Raw genomic sequence first — 16,927 nt, 5'->3', positions numbered from 1 at the left:
TATTGTGGGCATGTTATGTTTGCTCTAGGGTGTGTTGATTGTTAATATGATGATGCATTTCACGACATGTTTTGATATACACATGATAAACAAACTTGAATCTGAAATTTCTTCACACGGAGTATGGTGAAGCTTCAGTTTTGGATCACTGACACCTATGAAAGCTCTGTCTTCATCCTCATTCAGATCTGAGATGGGTAATTTTCTGAGCATTAAGTGAATCAAGGTTTACAGGGATACTGCTGGAAAATGGTACGAAGGTAAGCAATGTTTATGATGAATAATGAAACAGGCTCAAAGGGCCAGTTATGTTCTTCAGAAGCAGTTAGTCTACTTCAGACATGACTTAGCAAGCTGTTCCCAGGATAATATGGAAAATGGTTCCAGATCCTTAAACAACACACACAAAATGCTGGTGGAACACAGCAAGGCCTGCTGTATTCCACCAGCATTTTGTGTGTGCTGTTTGAATTTCCAGCATCTGCAGATTTCCTCATGTTTGCCAGATCCTTAAAGCCTCCTTGAAAATACACTCAGTGGCCAAAATGATCAGGTACACTTGCTTAGTAATGCAAATATCTAAAAGCCAATTATAAGACAGCAACTCAATGCTTAAAAAAGCGTGCAGACGTAGTCAGGAGATTCAGCTGTTGTTCAGACCAAACATCAGAATGGGGAAGAAATGTAATCCAAGTGACTTTGACTGTAGAATGATTGTTGGTGCCCCACTGGGTGGTTTGAGTATCTCAGAAACAGCTGATCTCCTGGGATTTTCACACACGGTCCAAAAAACAAACAAAAAAACCCCAGTCAACAGAGTTCTGTGGGCAAAAATACCTTGTTAGTGAGGGACGTCAGAAGAGAATAGTCAGACTGACAGGCAACAGTGGCTCAAATAACCATCTGTTACAACACAGTGGTGTGCAGAAGGGCATCTCTGAACACATAACAAGTTGAAACTTGAAGTCAATGGGCTACAGAAGACCATGAACATAAAGTCAGTGGCATCTTTATTAGATACAGGAGATACCTAATAAAGTCACCACTGAGTGTCTATAACGTTCCCTTCAACATATGGTAATTGCTGGCCCAAGAATGCTGATGTTGACGGTGAACCATACAACAGGGCATCAAGCACCTGAACACATATCCAGAGAGAGAGGCTGGCAACACCTCCAGGATTTTTCACCCAGCATTTGCCCATCACAGAAATAACAGAACTGATTTTAAGTACGTATGGACGAACAGACCATTCTGAGCAAGTTTCACATGTGAAGTCTATAAATGAGTATTCGGATCTGATTAACAAGTTTTGGGTAAAAAAGGAACCTCATCCAATCCCAAAACCCACTGAACAAGGTTTAGCAGAATCTTCAAAGTTCAAAGTAAATTTATTACCAAAGTATGTATTTGTCACCATAATCATAGCAAATTCATAGCAAAAGGATTTGAGTACAGGGAGCAGGTAGGTTCTACTGCAGTTGTACAAGGCCTTGGTGAGACCGCACCTAGAATATTGTGTGCAGTTTTGGTCCCCTAATCTGAGGAAAGACATTCTTGCCAGAGAGGGAGTACAGAGAAGGTTCACCAAATTGATTCCTGGGATGGCAGGACTTTCATATGAAGAAAGACTGGATTGACTAGGCTTATACTCACTGGAATTTAGAAGATTGAGGGGGGATCTTATTGAAACGTATAAAATTCTAAAGGGATTGGACAGGTTAGATGCAGGAAGATTGTTTCCGATGTTGGGGAAGTCCAGAATGAGGGGTCACAGTTTAAGGATAAAGGGGAAGCCTTTTAGGACCGAGATGAGGAAAAACTTCTTCATACAGAGAGTGGTGAATCTGTGGAATTCTCTGCCACAGGAAACAGTTGAGGCCGGTTCATTGGCTATATTTAAGAGGAAGTTAGATATGGCCCTTGTGGCTAAAGGGATCAGGGGATATGGAGAGAAAGCAGGTACAGGGTTCTGAGTTGGATGATCAGCCATGATCATACTGAATGGCGGTGCAGGCTCGAAGGGCCAAATGGCCTACTCCTGCACTTATTTTCTATGTTTCTATGTTTCAATCTAGCCTGTGTTTCATTTTCTTGTAGGCATTCACAGTACCACAAATAAATACAATAGAATCAGTGAAAAACTACACACAAAGCCTTACAAACAACCAATGTGCGGAAGACCAACTGTGTGAATGCAAAAAAAGCCAAATAAAAATAAATAATTAATATTGAGAAGATGAGTTGTAGAGTCCATAGATTGTGTTCAGTGTTGAGGTGAGTGAAGTTATCCACACTGGTTTAGGAGCCTGACAGTTGAGGAGTAAGTTCAGACTTTATTCCTTGGAGCTTGGAAGACCTTACACATGTGTATAAAAATACATTGACCATGAAAAGGTGAACACACAGGGTCCCTTATACTCCAGTGAAAGGGAACCAAATACTAGCAGGTATAGGTTGAAGGTGACAGGGGAGAGATTTAAAAGGTATCTGAGGGGCATTTTTTCAAGCTGAGGGCACTAATATATGAAAGGGGCTACCAGAGAAAATGGTTGAGGAAGCAATATTGAAGAGACATTTGGATCAGAACGTGGATAGGATATATTTACAGGCACATAGGCCAAATGTGATTAGGTGGCATCTTGGTTGTCATGGACTTGCTGGTTCCATGTTGTATTACTCTATGACCATGAACTTAAATGCCCTGTGGTACATCTCTAATTGGGTTCATCACTGCCTAGTATGCAGGATCTAAGGAGGCTGCAGGAGTTGTAAAATCAGCCAGCTTCATCATTAGCCAACCTCCTCACCGAAGGACATCTCAAGAATGCTGCTTCAAGAAGGCAATGTCCATCATTAAGAACCATGCTCAATGTTTTAGGAAAAGTGTCTTCTCCTCTGCCCTCAGATTTCTGAATGGTCCATGAACCCATGACACAACCCTGAACAATTTATTTATTTGTGACGTGCCTTGCTTTGTAATACTGATGCAAAATAACACACTTTGATAACAAAACTGATTCTGATTCTTGGATTTAGCATTGGGCTCATTTACCTCAACACATTGAACAGCAGTGAAAGAAAGTTAACTTTGACTTTGAGGGAGTGCTCCTTCCTGAAGTTGTCATAGGGCGGGCATTGGGAGCAGACCCAAATGCAAGATACAGACACTGAACAACCAGGAACAGGACTAGGCGTGAGAAGGAAGCAAGGAAAGTGAGAAAGGACGCTGGACATGACACAGGTCCTGGACGAGGCAAGGATTCTGGGCCTGGGCTAGGACTTAACTAGGATAGCGGAACCAAGATAAAGAAGTGGGAACTAGGAGCCTGGGCTTGGACTCCAAGCCAGAGACTGGACAAGGACCCAGATCCTGGGTCTTGACTTGGGCTCGGACCCCGGAACTAGGCGAGTACATGACGAGGCTTGGGTATGGACTCTGAGTCAGATAATGGGCAAGGACCCAGAACTTGAGTCTTGACTCAGGCTCGGATTCCAGAACTAAGCGAGCACGAGACATGGCTACAGGATGAGGAGAGGCAACAGGACTGGACGTGAGACTCCTGGACAGGACAAGGGAACCCCAGCACAGGACGAGGGAACCCCAGCACCTGGCTGGGCAAGGTACTCCTGTACTGGGTGAGGCACATGGACAAGTCGAGAACACAAAGCCATGGCTTGGACTGGACAAGGTTCTTGGACGTGGCTAGGACTGGACGAGACCCCAAAGCCTTGACTTGGTCGAGGAAGAGACAGGAATGCAGAGCCTTGGTTGAGGGAGAGACAGGAACATGGAACACAGAGCCGGTACCCCTCCTTGGATACGGGACATAGGGACAGGACTCATTACACAGAATGCAGAATACAACAAGACAGTACCTAACAGAAGGTAGCAGCAGATGGCCAGACCTACCTAGCGAAGGCATGGACACAGAGACAGTTCAAAACAACAAAAGACAGTTCCTTATCTTGCTCTGGTGGTAGAACTTGACAGCAGTGAAGGCAATGCTGCAGGTAAAGGTGAAGGGATACAGACAGGGGTGTTGGACAGGAACAATCCAGCAGCCAAAGGCTGAATCTTGAAGCTATTTATGAAGCCAGCCCAAACAAGAATCAGCTGCCTCAACAGAAACTGGGGAAAACCGGAAAACCTGGAATAAGGAACATGGACCTGACCGTGAACTGGAATGTGGATTTCATGGACCGGACCATGACAGAAGTAAGAAGAAGACAAGCCCAACTAAACTGAAGACTGAGAATCAGAAGCATAATTAGATTTATTGTCTCTGATATAATGTTATTACATTTATTGTGTGCAGCAACATGATACAGCAATGCATCAACTGGTTCTATTGGTTCTATGTCCTTTCAGAAATGCAGAGTATGTGTCCCCAGGCTCCTTTCCCTCCTCTCTGATGGAGGGTATTGAGGAGTGAGCAGGTCCTGTGTGGAGGGTTCCTTAATGATAGATGTTGCTTTATTGGGGCATTGCCTTTTGACTACATCCTCAATGCTGGGGGGGGGGGGGTAGTGCTCATGAGATTACAACTCTTTGCAGTATTTTCCAAGCATGTGAAGTGGTCGCTCCAGATGCCGCTTCTAACTGGCTGCATTACCAGAAGGGATGGAGCTGGCTGAGTTTACAACTCTCTGCAATATTTCCTGGTCCCTCTACAAATATTACCTTCTAACTGGCTGCATTACCAGAAGGTGATGCAGCCAGTTGAATATTACATTAGTAGAAATTTACTAGAATCTTTGGTGACATACAAAATCTCCTCCAACTCCTAATGAAATATAGCCTTCTTCGCAATTGTATCAATATATTGGACACAGCATAGATCTTCAGAGATGCTGGCACCCAGGAGATTGAAACTCCTCACCCTTTACACCACTCAGCCTTCTATGAGGACTGGTGTGTGTTCCTGTGACTTCCCCTTTCTGAAGCCCACAGTCAGTTTCTTGGTCTTACTGGTGTTGAGTGCAAGGCTGCTGTTGCAACACAACTCAACCAGGTGATCTAGCTCACTCCTTTATGCCTCCTCATTACTATCACTTTGTTATTGGCAATTTTATGGATGGCATTTGCTCAGATCATAGACTGAAATGGTCCCTAGACACCCAGTCCTGGTCAGTAATACTAAACACACCATAGGCTGGTGTCAGTACTTTGAACTGGTTCTCTGAAATTTAATCTGCTGTCTTGAATGGATTGAATGTTTGAGGCAGAATGAAAGGCACCAATATTGGTCTATATTTAGCATTATGAATGAATTGCCTGCCAGTTTTTTGGCCAATTAAACAGCCAGCTTGTAAAATCACAGGCTGAATTCTGTTGGCATATACAAAAAAAAGCTTGTCAAACAACTGAAAAAGGTTAAAAAGTGGAAACTTCAAAACTGAAATTTTGCAGCTACCAACAAATTTGTGGAACTAATCTATACTGCATGCATAGCCACCATGAATTAAAAGAAATGCAAACATCTTGGGAGAACAGCACAAAAATACCAGGCACTGACAGATTGTCTCAACCTCTAATGTTGGTGGTTTATTCTGCTCAGAAGATGCTGCCTGCCCTGCTGAGTTCCTGCAGGATTTTGTGCTGTGGTGAACATTAGGAACTCTTTTCATCCTCACAAACATAAATGCTTGATACATAATTGTTTTAAATTAGTAACCAATGGGCTTTTGTTTGGCAAAGGGATAAACTACTCTAGAGTTATGGCATTATGGATAAAATTAATGTAAAAGTCAGCCATGAATGGTGGAGCAGGCTGAATGTCCTGATACTGACTCCAAGAAATAACTCCAAATGGAATGAGTTTGAAACAGCACAACTTGCTAACACACTTACAGTTGCTGACCTGAGATGAATTTCTTTGCTGTTCTGCAGAAGTTTTGCAGTTTAGAGGCTGATTTTGCAAGCCTCTAAAATCTGTATTTTGCATTTTTCTACACAACTAGTTGCAGCTTTGACTTTAGATATGTTGTCAAATTATAAAAATGATATTTTTCAAACTCCCACATGAGCTAAAGCAATAAGGAAAACTTATTTCCAGTATTGCTTACCTTCAGGTATTACAATATGTACTATAGTTTGTGTTTTACAATGTAAGAATGTGGGCTGTAATTCAGAATAAGGAACATTGGGACAGAAATTAAATTTTGGTTACCAGCATATGTGCACTCTCCTTTACAGGTTTGGAAGGTCTGAAGTCAATGTAAACGTGTGTGGAAGGAACATTACTGGCAGTTAATGCTCTTACACCATAAAACCATGAGATATACAGAGGCAGAATTAGTCCATTTAGCCCATCAAGTCTGCTCTACTATTCAATCATGACTGATTTCCTTTTTCTTTTTCCCAAACTGATTTTCCCACCTTCTCTTCTGAAGTTTTAACTCCCTTACCAATCAAAAACCTATCAAGCTCTGCCTTAAATACACAGAATGAGTTAGCCTCCACAGCCTTCTGTGGTATGAATTCTACCAAACATTGGGTCTCTGACTTCTGAATAACTTCCAGAGGGAATTTACTTTCTTTCTCAACCCTATTCTATGGCATCAGACAGGCTTGAAGAAGAGAGTGGCCGACTGCTATTTCTAATTTGTTTATAATGGTCTGCATATTTAATGTAGCATTGTTATCGAAGTTGGTTCTTTTTAATTTAAAATGTTTTAATTTCTGCGTGTGTTGCTCATTCTAAAGCAGTTTTTAAATCATTGAAACAAATGCCAGCCGAGTTAGTTTCTGCTGGTTCTGCAAGCCTCTAAGTTTGTTATTGCAAGCTTCTGCTTTTGTGCCATTTGTGTGAGGGTTACCTTATGCACCGTTACCGTTACAGCTGAACTCACTGCTCACGCTGACGGGAGGCAGGCACATGCTGAGTTGGGAAAGCTTTTTGTTTTGTATCTGCAAAATTTCTTCCGCCACTTGGTGGTGTAGTGAGCCAGATTATTAGTTGGTGCATTCATTAGCAATGCTACCTCAGGCTGCAACAAAGAGACATTATGGCCAACTGCACTGTACTAAATCAATTACATGATTATCACAATTAATGCATTTCACTGAAAAATCAAACCTGCCTTATTTTAAAATTTAGAAATACAGCACAGTAACAGGCCCTTCTGGCTCAATGCATATGTTACACCAATGTGACTAATTAACCTATTAACCTACTTTTTGAATAAATTATTCATCTAACATGCCGAAGGGAGATGATATGGATGTGATGGGAGATGAGGACCTTGATACAATAGCTATCGCTAAAGAGGTCGTGCTGGGCAAACTTGTGGGCCTAAAGATGGATAAGTCCCCTGGTCCTGATGGAGTGATTTCCAGGGTACTGAAAGAAATGGCAGAGGTTGTAGTAGAGGCTTTGGTGATAATTACCAAAATTCTCTGGACTCTGGGTAGGTCCCAGCAGATTGGAAGAATGTGAATGTCATGCCGCTGTTCAAAAAAGGATGTTGGCAAAAGGCAGGTAAATATAGGCTAATTAGTTTAACATCTGCAGTTGGAAAATGCTTGAAGTTATCACTAAAGAAGAAATAGTGAGGCATCTGGAAAGAAATGGATCCATCAGGCAGACACAGCATGGGTTCAGCAAAGGTAGATCCTGTTTGACAAACTCACTGGAGTTCTTTGAGGATATAATGAGCAGAGTGGACAGAGGGGAACTCTACCACCACTCTCCTCCATCTAGCGGAATTAGTTCTTACTCTCAATAATTTCTCCTTTGGCTCCTCCCACTTCCTCCAAACCAAAGGTATAGCCATGGGCATCTGTATGGGTCCCAGCTATGCCTCCCTTTTTGTTGGCTTTGTGGAACAATCTATGTTCCAAGCCTATATTGGTATCCGTCCCCCTCTTTTCCTTCGCTACATCGACGACTGCATTGGCGCTGCCTCCTGCACGCATGCTGAGCTCGTTGACTTCATTAACTTTGCCTCCAACTTTCACCCTGCCTTCAAATTTACCTGGTCCATTTCTGACACCTCCCTCTCCTTTCTTGAATATTCCGTCTCCATCTCTGGAGACGGCTTATCTACTGATATCTACTATAAGCCTATGGACTCTCACAGCTACCTGGACTATTCCTCTTCCCAGCCTGTCTCTTGCAAAAATGCCATCCCCTTCTCGCAATTCCTCCAGCTCCACCGCATCTGCTCTCAGGATGAGGCTTTTCATTCCAGGATGAAGGAGATAAAGTACTGTGTGCAGTTCTGGTCTTCTTACATGAGGAAGGATATAACGGCTTGGAGGCAGTGCAGAGGAGGTTTACTAAGTTGATTGCAGAGATGAGGGGGTTAGACTACGAGGAGAGATTGAGTTGCCTGTGACTGTTCTCGCTGGAATTCAGAAGGATGAGAGGAGATCTTATAGAAACATATAAAATTATAAAAGGGATAGATAAGAGGGAGGCAGGAAAGTTGTTTCCACTGGTAAGTGAGACTAGAACTAAGGGATATAACCTCAGGATTTGGGGGGAGTAGATTTAGGACGAAGATAAGGAGGAACTGCTTTTTCCAGAGAGTGGTGAATCTGTGGAATTCTCTGTCCAATGAAGCAGTGGAGGCTACCTCAGTAAATATATTTAAGACAAGGTTGGATAGATCTTTGTATAGTAGAGGAATTAAGGGTTATGGGAAAAAGGCAGGTAGGTGGAGATGAGCCCATGGTCAGGTCAGCCATGACCTTATTGAGTGGTGGAACAGGCTCAACGGGCCAGATTCCTGCTCCTATTTCTTATGTTCTTATGAAGGAAACTGGAGGACCCGGTGGAAACAGACGCAGTCTTGGGAAGAATGTGCAAACTCCTTACAGACAGCAGCAATGGTGTTGTTATAGAATTATGTTAATCACTGAGCTACTAGGCCCCACCAATCAAGAGAGGTATCTGGGATTTTGCTTAAATTTAGTATGATGTGGTTTTGCGAGCAAGTCAGACGATCTCCATGTGACCTTAAGCACCTATTGTACGTGCAGTAAAGTAGATTTTTGGGGTGCCACGGTAGTATAGCAGTTAGTGGATGCTGTTACAGCTTGGATGTTCCAGAGTTCAGAGTTCAAATCTGGCACTGTTCTATAAGGAGTCTGTATGTCATCCCTGTGGAGTGTGTAGATTTTGCCTGGGTGCTCTGGTTTCACCCATGGTCCAAAGGCATACAGGGTAGGCTCATCGGTCATTGTAAATTATCCAGTGAGTAGGTTAGGGTTAATAAGGATTGCAAGTTTGCTAGGATGGCGTGGGTCAAAAGGCTGGAAGGGCCTACTCCACACTGCATCGCTGAATAATTAAATTTACACACTAAAATTCACTTTAGAGATTTGGCTTCTGAGATTTCAATGGAGCTTACAATGCCATATTACATATAATGCAAATATCAGAGTTTCATCAGATCATTTGGCACTGAACAAGCTTGTCAGACCATTGAGTCATCAGATACTAGATGATCCAGAAAGCATTTCAACATGTATTAACAACAGCATCAACCAACTCATTCCTGCTCTGTGCATAAATCAAGTGTAACCTGGAATCGAAAGTATGTGCAAGGTGAGAGAGAGAGAGAGCAAGAGAGAGAGAGAGAGAGAGAGAGTGTGTGTGTGTGTGAGAGAGAGAGAGAGAGAGAGAGTGTGTGTGTGTGTGAGAGAGAGAGAGAGAGAGAGAGAGTGTGTGTGTGAGAGGGAGAGAGAGAGAGAGAGAGAGAGAGAGAGAGAGAGAGAGAGAGAGAGAGAGAGAGAGAGAGAGAGAGAGTGAAAACATAGCCAACAGGAGCCATCTCTGCTCTTCAAGACTGCTTTGAGCACACTGACTGACACATGTTCAGGGAGGCTGCAACCAATGGCGACTCTACCAACTTAGAGGAGTACACGGCATCAGTGATCAGCTACATCAGCAAGTGCATTGATGATGTTACTCTGTCCAAGGCCATCACTATACGTGCCAACCAGAAGCCATGGATGACCGCAGAGGTGCGTGCGCTGCTGAGGTCCCGCAACTCCGCCTTCAGAGCAGGCAACAAGGCAGCTCTAACAACAGCAAGGGCCAAACTGTCCCGAGCCATCAGAGGGGCAAAGCGTGCACATGCCCAGCTAATCCACAGCCACTTCCAGGACAGCGGTGACACGCGGCGCATGTGGAAGGGTATCCAGGACATCAGCAATTACAAGACAACATTACCTGACTGTGCAGGTGATGCCTCCCTCCCAGATGCACTGAATAACTTCTACGCCCGGTTTGAGGCGGAAAATGACATGGCAGCAAGGAAGTCCACCCCTCCTACAAATGACCAGGTGCTGTGTCTCTCCGTGGCCAACGTGAGACGAACCCTGTGCAGGGTCAACCCACAGAAGGCTGCTGGACCAGACAACATTCCTGGTAGAGTGCTCAGAGGATGTGCAGACCAGCTAGCAGATGTTCTCCCTGACATCTTCAACATCTCCCTCAGTGGCGCCACCGTTCCAACATACTTCAAGGTCACCACCATCGTTCCCGTGCTGAAGAAGTCTTCAGTGTCCTGCCTAAATGACTACCGTCCCGTTGCACTTACATTCATCATCATGAAGTGTTTCGAGAGGTTCATCATGAGGCATATCAAGACCCTGCTGCCCCCCTCACTGGACCCCCTGCAGTTTGCATACCGTCCCACCCACTCAACAGATGACGCCATTGCCACCACCCTCCACCTGGCCCTAACCCACCTGGACAAAAAAGGCACATACGTTCGGATGCTGTTCATAGACTTCAGTTCAGCATTCAACACAATCATCCCTCAGAAACTGATTGGAAAGCTGAGCCTACTGGACCTGAACACCTCCCTCTGCAACTGGATCCTCGACTTCCTGACTGGGAGATCTCAGTCAGTCTGGATCGGGAACAGCATCTCCACCACCATCACACTGAACACGAGGGTCCCCCAGGGTTGCGTGCTCAGTCCACTGCTGTTCACTCTGCTGACCCACGACTGTACTGCAACACACAGCTCGAACCATATCATCAAGTTCACCGATGACACCACCGTGGTGGGTCCCTTCAGCAAGAACGATGAGTCAGCTTACAGAGAGGAGGTGCAGCAGCTAACGGACTGGTGCAGAGCCAACAACCTGTCTCTTAATGTGAACAAAACAAAAGAGATGGTTGTTGACTTCAGGAGGCCATGGAGCAACCATTCCCCGCTGAACATTGACGGCTCCTCAGTAGAGATCGTAAAGAGCACCAAATTGCTTGGTGTTCACCTGACGGAGAATCTCACCTGGTCCCTCAATACCAGCTCCATAGCAAAGAAAGCCCAGCAGCATCTCTACTTTTTGCCAAGGCTGAGGAAAGTCCATCTCCCACCCCCCATCCTCATCACATTCTACAGGGGTTGTATTGAGAGCATCCTGAGCAGCTGCATCACTGCCTGGTTCGGAAATTGCACCATCTCGGATCGCAAGACCCTGCAGCAGATAGTGAGGTCAGCTGAGAAGATCATCGGGGTCTCTCTTCCCGCCATCACAGACATTTACACTACACGCTGCATCCGCAAAGGAAACAGCATTATGAAGGACCCCATGCACCCCTCATACAATCTCTTCTCCCTCCTGCCGTCTGGGAAAAGGCTCCGAAGCATTCGGGCTCTCACGACCAGACTATGTAACAGTTTCTTCCCCCAAGCCATCAGACTCCTGAATACCCAAAGCCTGGACTGACACCTGGTAATGCCTGCACTGTTTTTGTGCACTTTATGCAGTCCAGTGTAGGTCTGTAGTCTAGTGTAGCTTTCTCTGTGTTTTTTTTATTATGTAGTTCAGTCTAGTTTTTGTACTGTGTCATGTAAACCATGGTCCTGAAAAACTTTGTTTCATTTTTACTATGCACTGTACTAGCAGTTATGGTCGAAATGACAATAAAAGTTGACTTGACTTGACTTGAAGTGTGACTTGACTTTGAGACCCCGATGAATCCACTCTCAGGGTGGAGGAGCAACTCCTCATATCCGTTTAGGCAGCCTCCAACCTGATGGCATGAACTTCGATTTCTCCTTCTGGTAATTTGTTTTTTCTCCCTTTTCCCTCTGCTTCTATTCCCCACTGAGCCTCTTACCTCTTCCTACCTGCCGATCACTTCATTCTGGTGCGCTTCCTCCTTCCCTTTCATCCATAGTCTACTCTCCTCTCCTATCAGATTCCTTCTTCTCCAGCCCTTTACCTTTCCCACTCACCTGGCTGCACCTATCAGCTTCTCGTTGCTCCTCCTTCCCTTCTCCCCACCTTTTTATTTTGGCATCTCCCCCCTTCCTTTCCAGTCCTGACCAAGAGTCTTAGCCTAAAATATCACCTGTAAATCATTTTCATATAATCTGCCCGACCTGGTGAGTTTCTCCAGAATTTTGTGTGGATTGCTTAAGGACTTATGCCCATCTTTGAATGCTAGGCCAAACTTAACGCATCATCTTTGAAAGGAAGTCACAAATAAGAAAATCTGCAAATGCTGTAAATCCAAGCAATATACATAAAATGCTAGAGGAAGTCGGCGGGTCAGGCAGCGTCTGTGGAAAGGTGACATTTCAGGCTGAGACTCCTCTCTGGAAGGGAACCACGTCATCCTGAGGCTATTGCACAGTAATTGCATCAATTCATCATGCTCAGGGGAGCTCAGTTTGGGTGGAATGCTGGACACCAAAATTACAATAAGGCAAAAATTAAGTCTATTTTCTAAGTTACTAACAAACCGACATACTACAACAGAATATCAGATTATACACTTCCCTGAAAGCATAGATGCCTTGTTTTATAATCTCACCACTGAAAGCTAAGTACACTCTATGCAATCCAACTATAGAGAATACCTCAGAACCAGTAAACATGATTAAAACAATATTTTACACATAATTGCATTATAGTCAACAGTTGTGTGAATCACAATAACTAATACTTTAGAGTAATTGTTTAGCACAGTTAATATTTTCCTGATCTTCCTAGATTTATATAAAAAATTGATATGATGCAACCATAGATCAAGTGTAAAGGGCCTCCATTTCTAAGGATGACACTGCAAGCATGTGGCATTACAGAAGTAATGCTTTCTGACTGTCAGATTCAAGGTTGATATCCTTTCCCCATGCCAACAAAAAAAGTGTTGAGCTTTGATGCTCTGAAATTAATAGGATGCGCTGCTCATATTTACCTTGTGTGTTTAAAAGGCGTGACTTCTTGCAGTGGTAGGCCATTTCTTGCTCACAATACTCCATGCTCTTAATCATGGCTTGAAGCTGTTCCATGCTGGCTGTGTAATTAAAGAGAGCGAGGTGGGGTCTTTCTGCAGTGGACTCTTGTATGACGGTGAGCTCACTGTTGTTGTGCTGGATCACAGTCCATGTTTTATCTTCTGTTTTTTTTAAGTTAAGGAAATAAAACACAATTGTCAACGAACCAAATAGTATTAAGACAGTTACTATTCATTGATGTGAATCATTTACTTAGCAGGCCATGTCATTTTCCTGCGCATAACATTTGATCTTAAAGTGCTATTCTTTCTGATATTTTGTGGGCTTCACTACTTTTAAGGGTGATGAAAATAAATTCAGCAGGCAGCAAACAAAATGCCGGAGGACTCAGCACATTAGGAAACATCTTTGGGGGGAATGGACAGTTACTATTTTGGGTTGAAATATTCCATCAGGACCCTTCATCTTCCCTTTGTCTTGAACTGCTGACTTCCTCCAGAATTTTCTGTGCTGCTTGCTGAATATGTTTCCATCACCCTTGCATCAATGACATTGCCAAGAGGCACGGGTCGTCACTAAAGACCCTCAGCACCTGGGGCATGTTCTCTTCACATTACCACCATTGGGGAGGAGATACAGGGGCCAAAAGATCCACACTCAACAGTTTAGGGAAAGCTTCTTCCCCTATGCCATCAGGTTTCTGAACAATCATTTTATTTATCTTTTGCACTACTTATTTAGTTTTTCTAACTTGCAATAGTTTTTATGTCTTGCTACTACCACAAAACATTTAACTAGATATCTGCTCCTATGTCTTATGGTCTTCTATCAGTGGCAATGAACCTGATTCACATTCTGACAACGGCATATGCAGGAATTGAAATTTGATCACACATTTTGGGAGAGGGGCACATTAAATAATCTCAGAATAACAGCATTTCAAAGTTCAAAGTAAATTTATTATTAAAGTACATGTATGTCACTATTTTCTTTTGGGCATTTATAGTAAATACAATAAACTGTGCAAATACCAAAAAAACAAATAACTATCAAATGTGTGAGATTAAGAGTCTTTGAAAGTGAGTCCATATGGGCTGATACAAAGGAATGTCTTCACTAAAACGGTGGTGACTTTAGGCTTTGTAACTTTCTATGGGTTCAGTCACTGAATTCATTCAGCACTGTAAATGATTATATCTCGATATGAGAGGATTTAAGAACAATAGTGTTCAAGATGGAAAATCAGGCACAATTCTGTTATATGGTGGAATATCTACACCCACTCCAATTCCTTATGTTCTTACATAAGTAATACCTTGGTGGTCTCACGTCTCTCTGGTACACATTACCCTGTCCCCACTTTCATACACATTTAAGAGAAGAAATAGCACAGATTCAAGAAATGTTTAAATAGGCTGGACATCCTAATCGCTCTCCCATGAAAATGAAAGCAGGACAGTAATTGAGTATCTTCACCTACTTTGAGGTCCAAACCAAGACCCTATCCTGAAACAGAAAGAACATTTGTGAATGTGGTAACAAAAGGTTTAAATTACTGAATTTTCTTATACTGGATTATTTTTTTTCTTCCATGGCCTTCTGTCTTCTCCTATCAGATTCCCCCTTCTCCAACCCTGTATCTCTTTAACCAATCAACTTCCCAGCTCTCTACTTCACCCCTCCCCCTTCCTGGTTTCATCTATCACCTTGTGTTTCTTCCTCCCATTCCCCACCTTCTAACTCTGATCCCTCATCTTTTTTCTCCAGTCCTGCTGCCTGAAACGTTGACTGCTCTTTTCCATAGATGCTACCTGGCCTGCCGAGTTCCTCCTGCATTTTGTGTGTGTTGCTCGGATTTCCAGAATCTGCAGATTTTCCCTTGATTATGAAAATATGACGTCCTTTCTGACCTACAGTGGTGCGAGAAAGTTTGTGAACCCTGTAGAATTTTCTGCATAAATATGTTTGACCTAAAATGTGATCTTATCTTCACATGTCCTAAAACTAGATAAAGAGAACCCAATTAAATAAATAACACTAAAAATTATACTTGTTCATTTATTTATTGAGAAAAATGATCCTATATTACATGTATTTGTTGGAAAAATTAAGTGAACCTTTGCTTTCAGTGACTGGTGTAACCCTCTTGTACAGCAGTAACGTCAACCAAACATTTCTGGTAACTGTTGTTCAGTCCTGCACTTCGGCTTGGAGGAACTTTGGGGCATTTATCCCTACAAAAGTGCTTCAATTCCGGGATGTTGGTGGGCTTCCTTGCATTAGCTGCTTGCCTCAGGTCCTTCCACAACATTTCTAGAATATGAAGGTAAGTACTTTGACACGGCCATTCCAAAACATAATTTTCTTCTGATTTACTCTGATTTTTACTCTGGGGCGTCAGAGCTCAGAGTTCAATTCTGACATCATCTGTGAGGAGTATGTGCGTTCACCCAATGGCTGCATGGGTTTCCTCCCACTGTCCAAAGTTGTACCGGATAGTAGGTTAACTGGTAATTGTAAATTTTCCTGTGATTATGCTGGGCTTAAAACTGGATTTTGCTGGGCATTGTGGCTTGAACTGTCAGAAGGGCCTATTTCATGCTGCAACTCTAAAAGTTAAATATAAAAAATAAAAATTCCCTGCAATCATATGATCATTAAAAATAGATCCGACAGTTACATTATATTTTATCATGGATTTGGATGATATATTGAACATTGAATTTCCTATGTTTAGTACCTCCCATGGTGGGAACTTGGGTTTCTAGATTAACGAACATGAACTTGAGTAATTTAACTACTATACTGCTAGACCCAGTGTGGAGAATCAGTACCTCTTCCCATTTGCTGGCATAGAACACCAGGGTTGACTACTCCTGTATGCAACATGCAGTGGAAGTCACACTTGATTGAGCTCTTACTTGTTTCAAAGTAATAAATCTGATCCCACTCACTTCCCTTTCAGAATAACCCAGTATCTGAGCGCAGCAGCTACCAGTGGACAGGAGATACAGCAGCCTCGAGTCTCCCAACAGGCTCAGCAGCAGCTACTTCCCTTCAGTCATTTGCTTCTTCAACCAACTGGCACAACCCTAATCATAGAACACAGAACATAGAATAGTACAGCACATTACAGGCCCTTCAGCCCACAATGTTGTGCCGACCCTCAAACTCTGCCTCCCATATAACCCCCACCTTAAATTCCTCCATATACCTGTCTAACAGTCTCTTAAACTTCACTAGTGTATCTGCCTCCACCACTGACTCAGGCAGTGCATTCCATTCACCAACCACTCTCTGAGTGAAAAACCTTCCTGTCATATCCCCCTTGAACTTCCCTCCCCTTACCTTAAAGCCATGTCCTCTTGTACTGAGCAGTGGTGCCCTGGGGAAGAGGGGCTGGCTGTCCACTCTGTCTATTCCTCATAATATCTTCTACACCTCTATCATGTTTCCTCTCATCCTCCTTCTCTCCAAAAAGTTAAGACCTAGCTCCCTTAATCTCTCATCATAATCCATACTCTCTAAACCAGGTAGCATCCTGGTAAATCTCCTCTGTACCCTTTCCAATGCTTCCACATCCTTCCTTTAGTGAGGCAACCAGAACTGGACACAGTACTCCAAGTGTGGCCTACCTAGAGTTTTATAGAGCTGCATCATTACATCGCATCTCTTAAACTCTATCCCTCGACTTATGAAAGTTAACACCCCATAA

The 16,927-nt window shown here is 43.2% G+C and overlaps 1 protein-coding gene across 2 annotated transcripts in view; it reads right to left on the bottom strand.

The window, feature by feature from the left end:
• Nucleotides 1–16,927, bottom strand: part of LOC140714284 (contactin-associated protein-like 5) — a 1,700,882-nt gene that overhangs the window by 764,434 nt on the left and 919,521 nt on the right. For both annotated transcript variants that reach the window (XM_073025370.1, XM_073025379.1), the window contains exon 13: nucleotides 13,173–13,373. In XM_073025370.1, coding sequence (XP_072881471.1) covers nucleotides 13,173–13,373 — 201 coding nt within the window. The remainder of the gene's footprint in view (nucleotides 1–13,172; nucleotides 13,374–16,927) is intronic.

Source organism: Hemitrygon akajei, chromosome 2, assembly GCF_048418815.1.
Source record: "Hemitrygon akajei chromosome 2, sHemAka1.3, whole genome shotgun sequence".
NCBI classification, from domain to species: domain Eukaryota; kingdom Metazoa; phylum Chordata; class Chondrichthyes; order Myliobatiformes; family Dasyatidae; genus Hemitrygon; species Hemitrygon akajei.
This window is presented reverse-complemented; position numbering and strand designations above follow the sequence as displayed.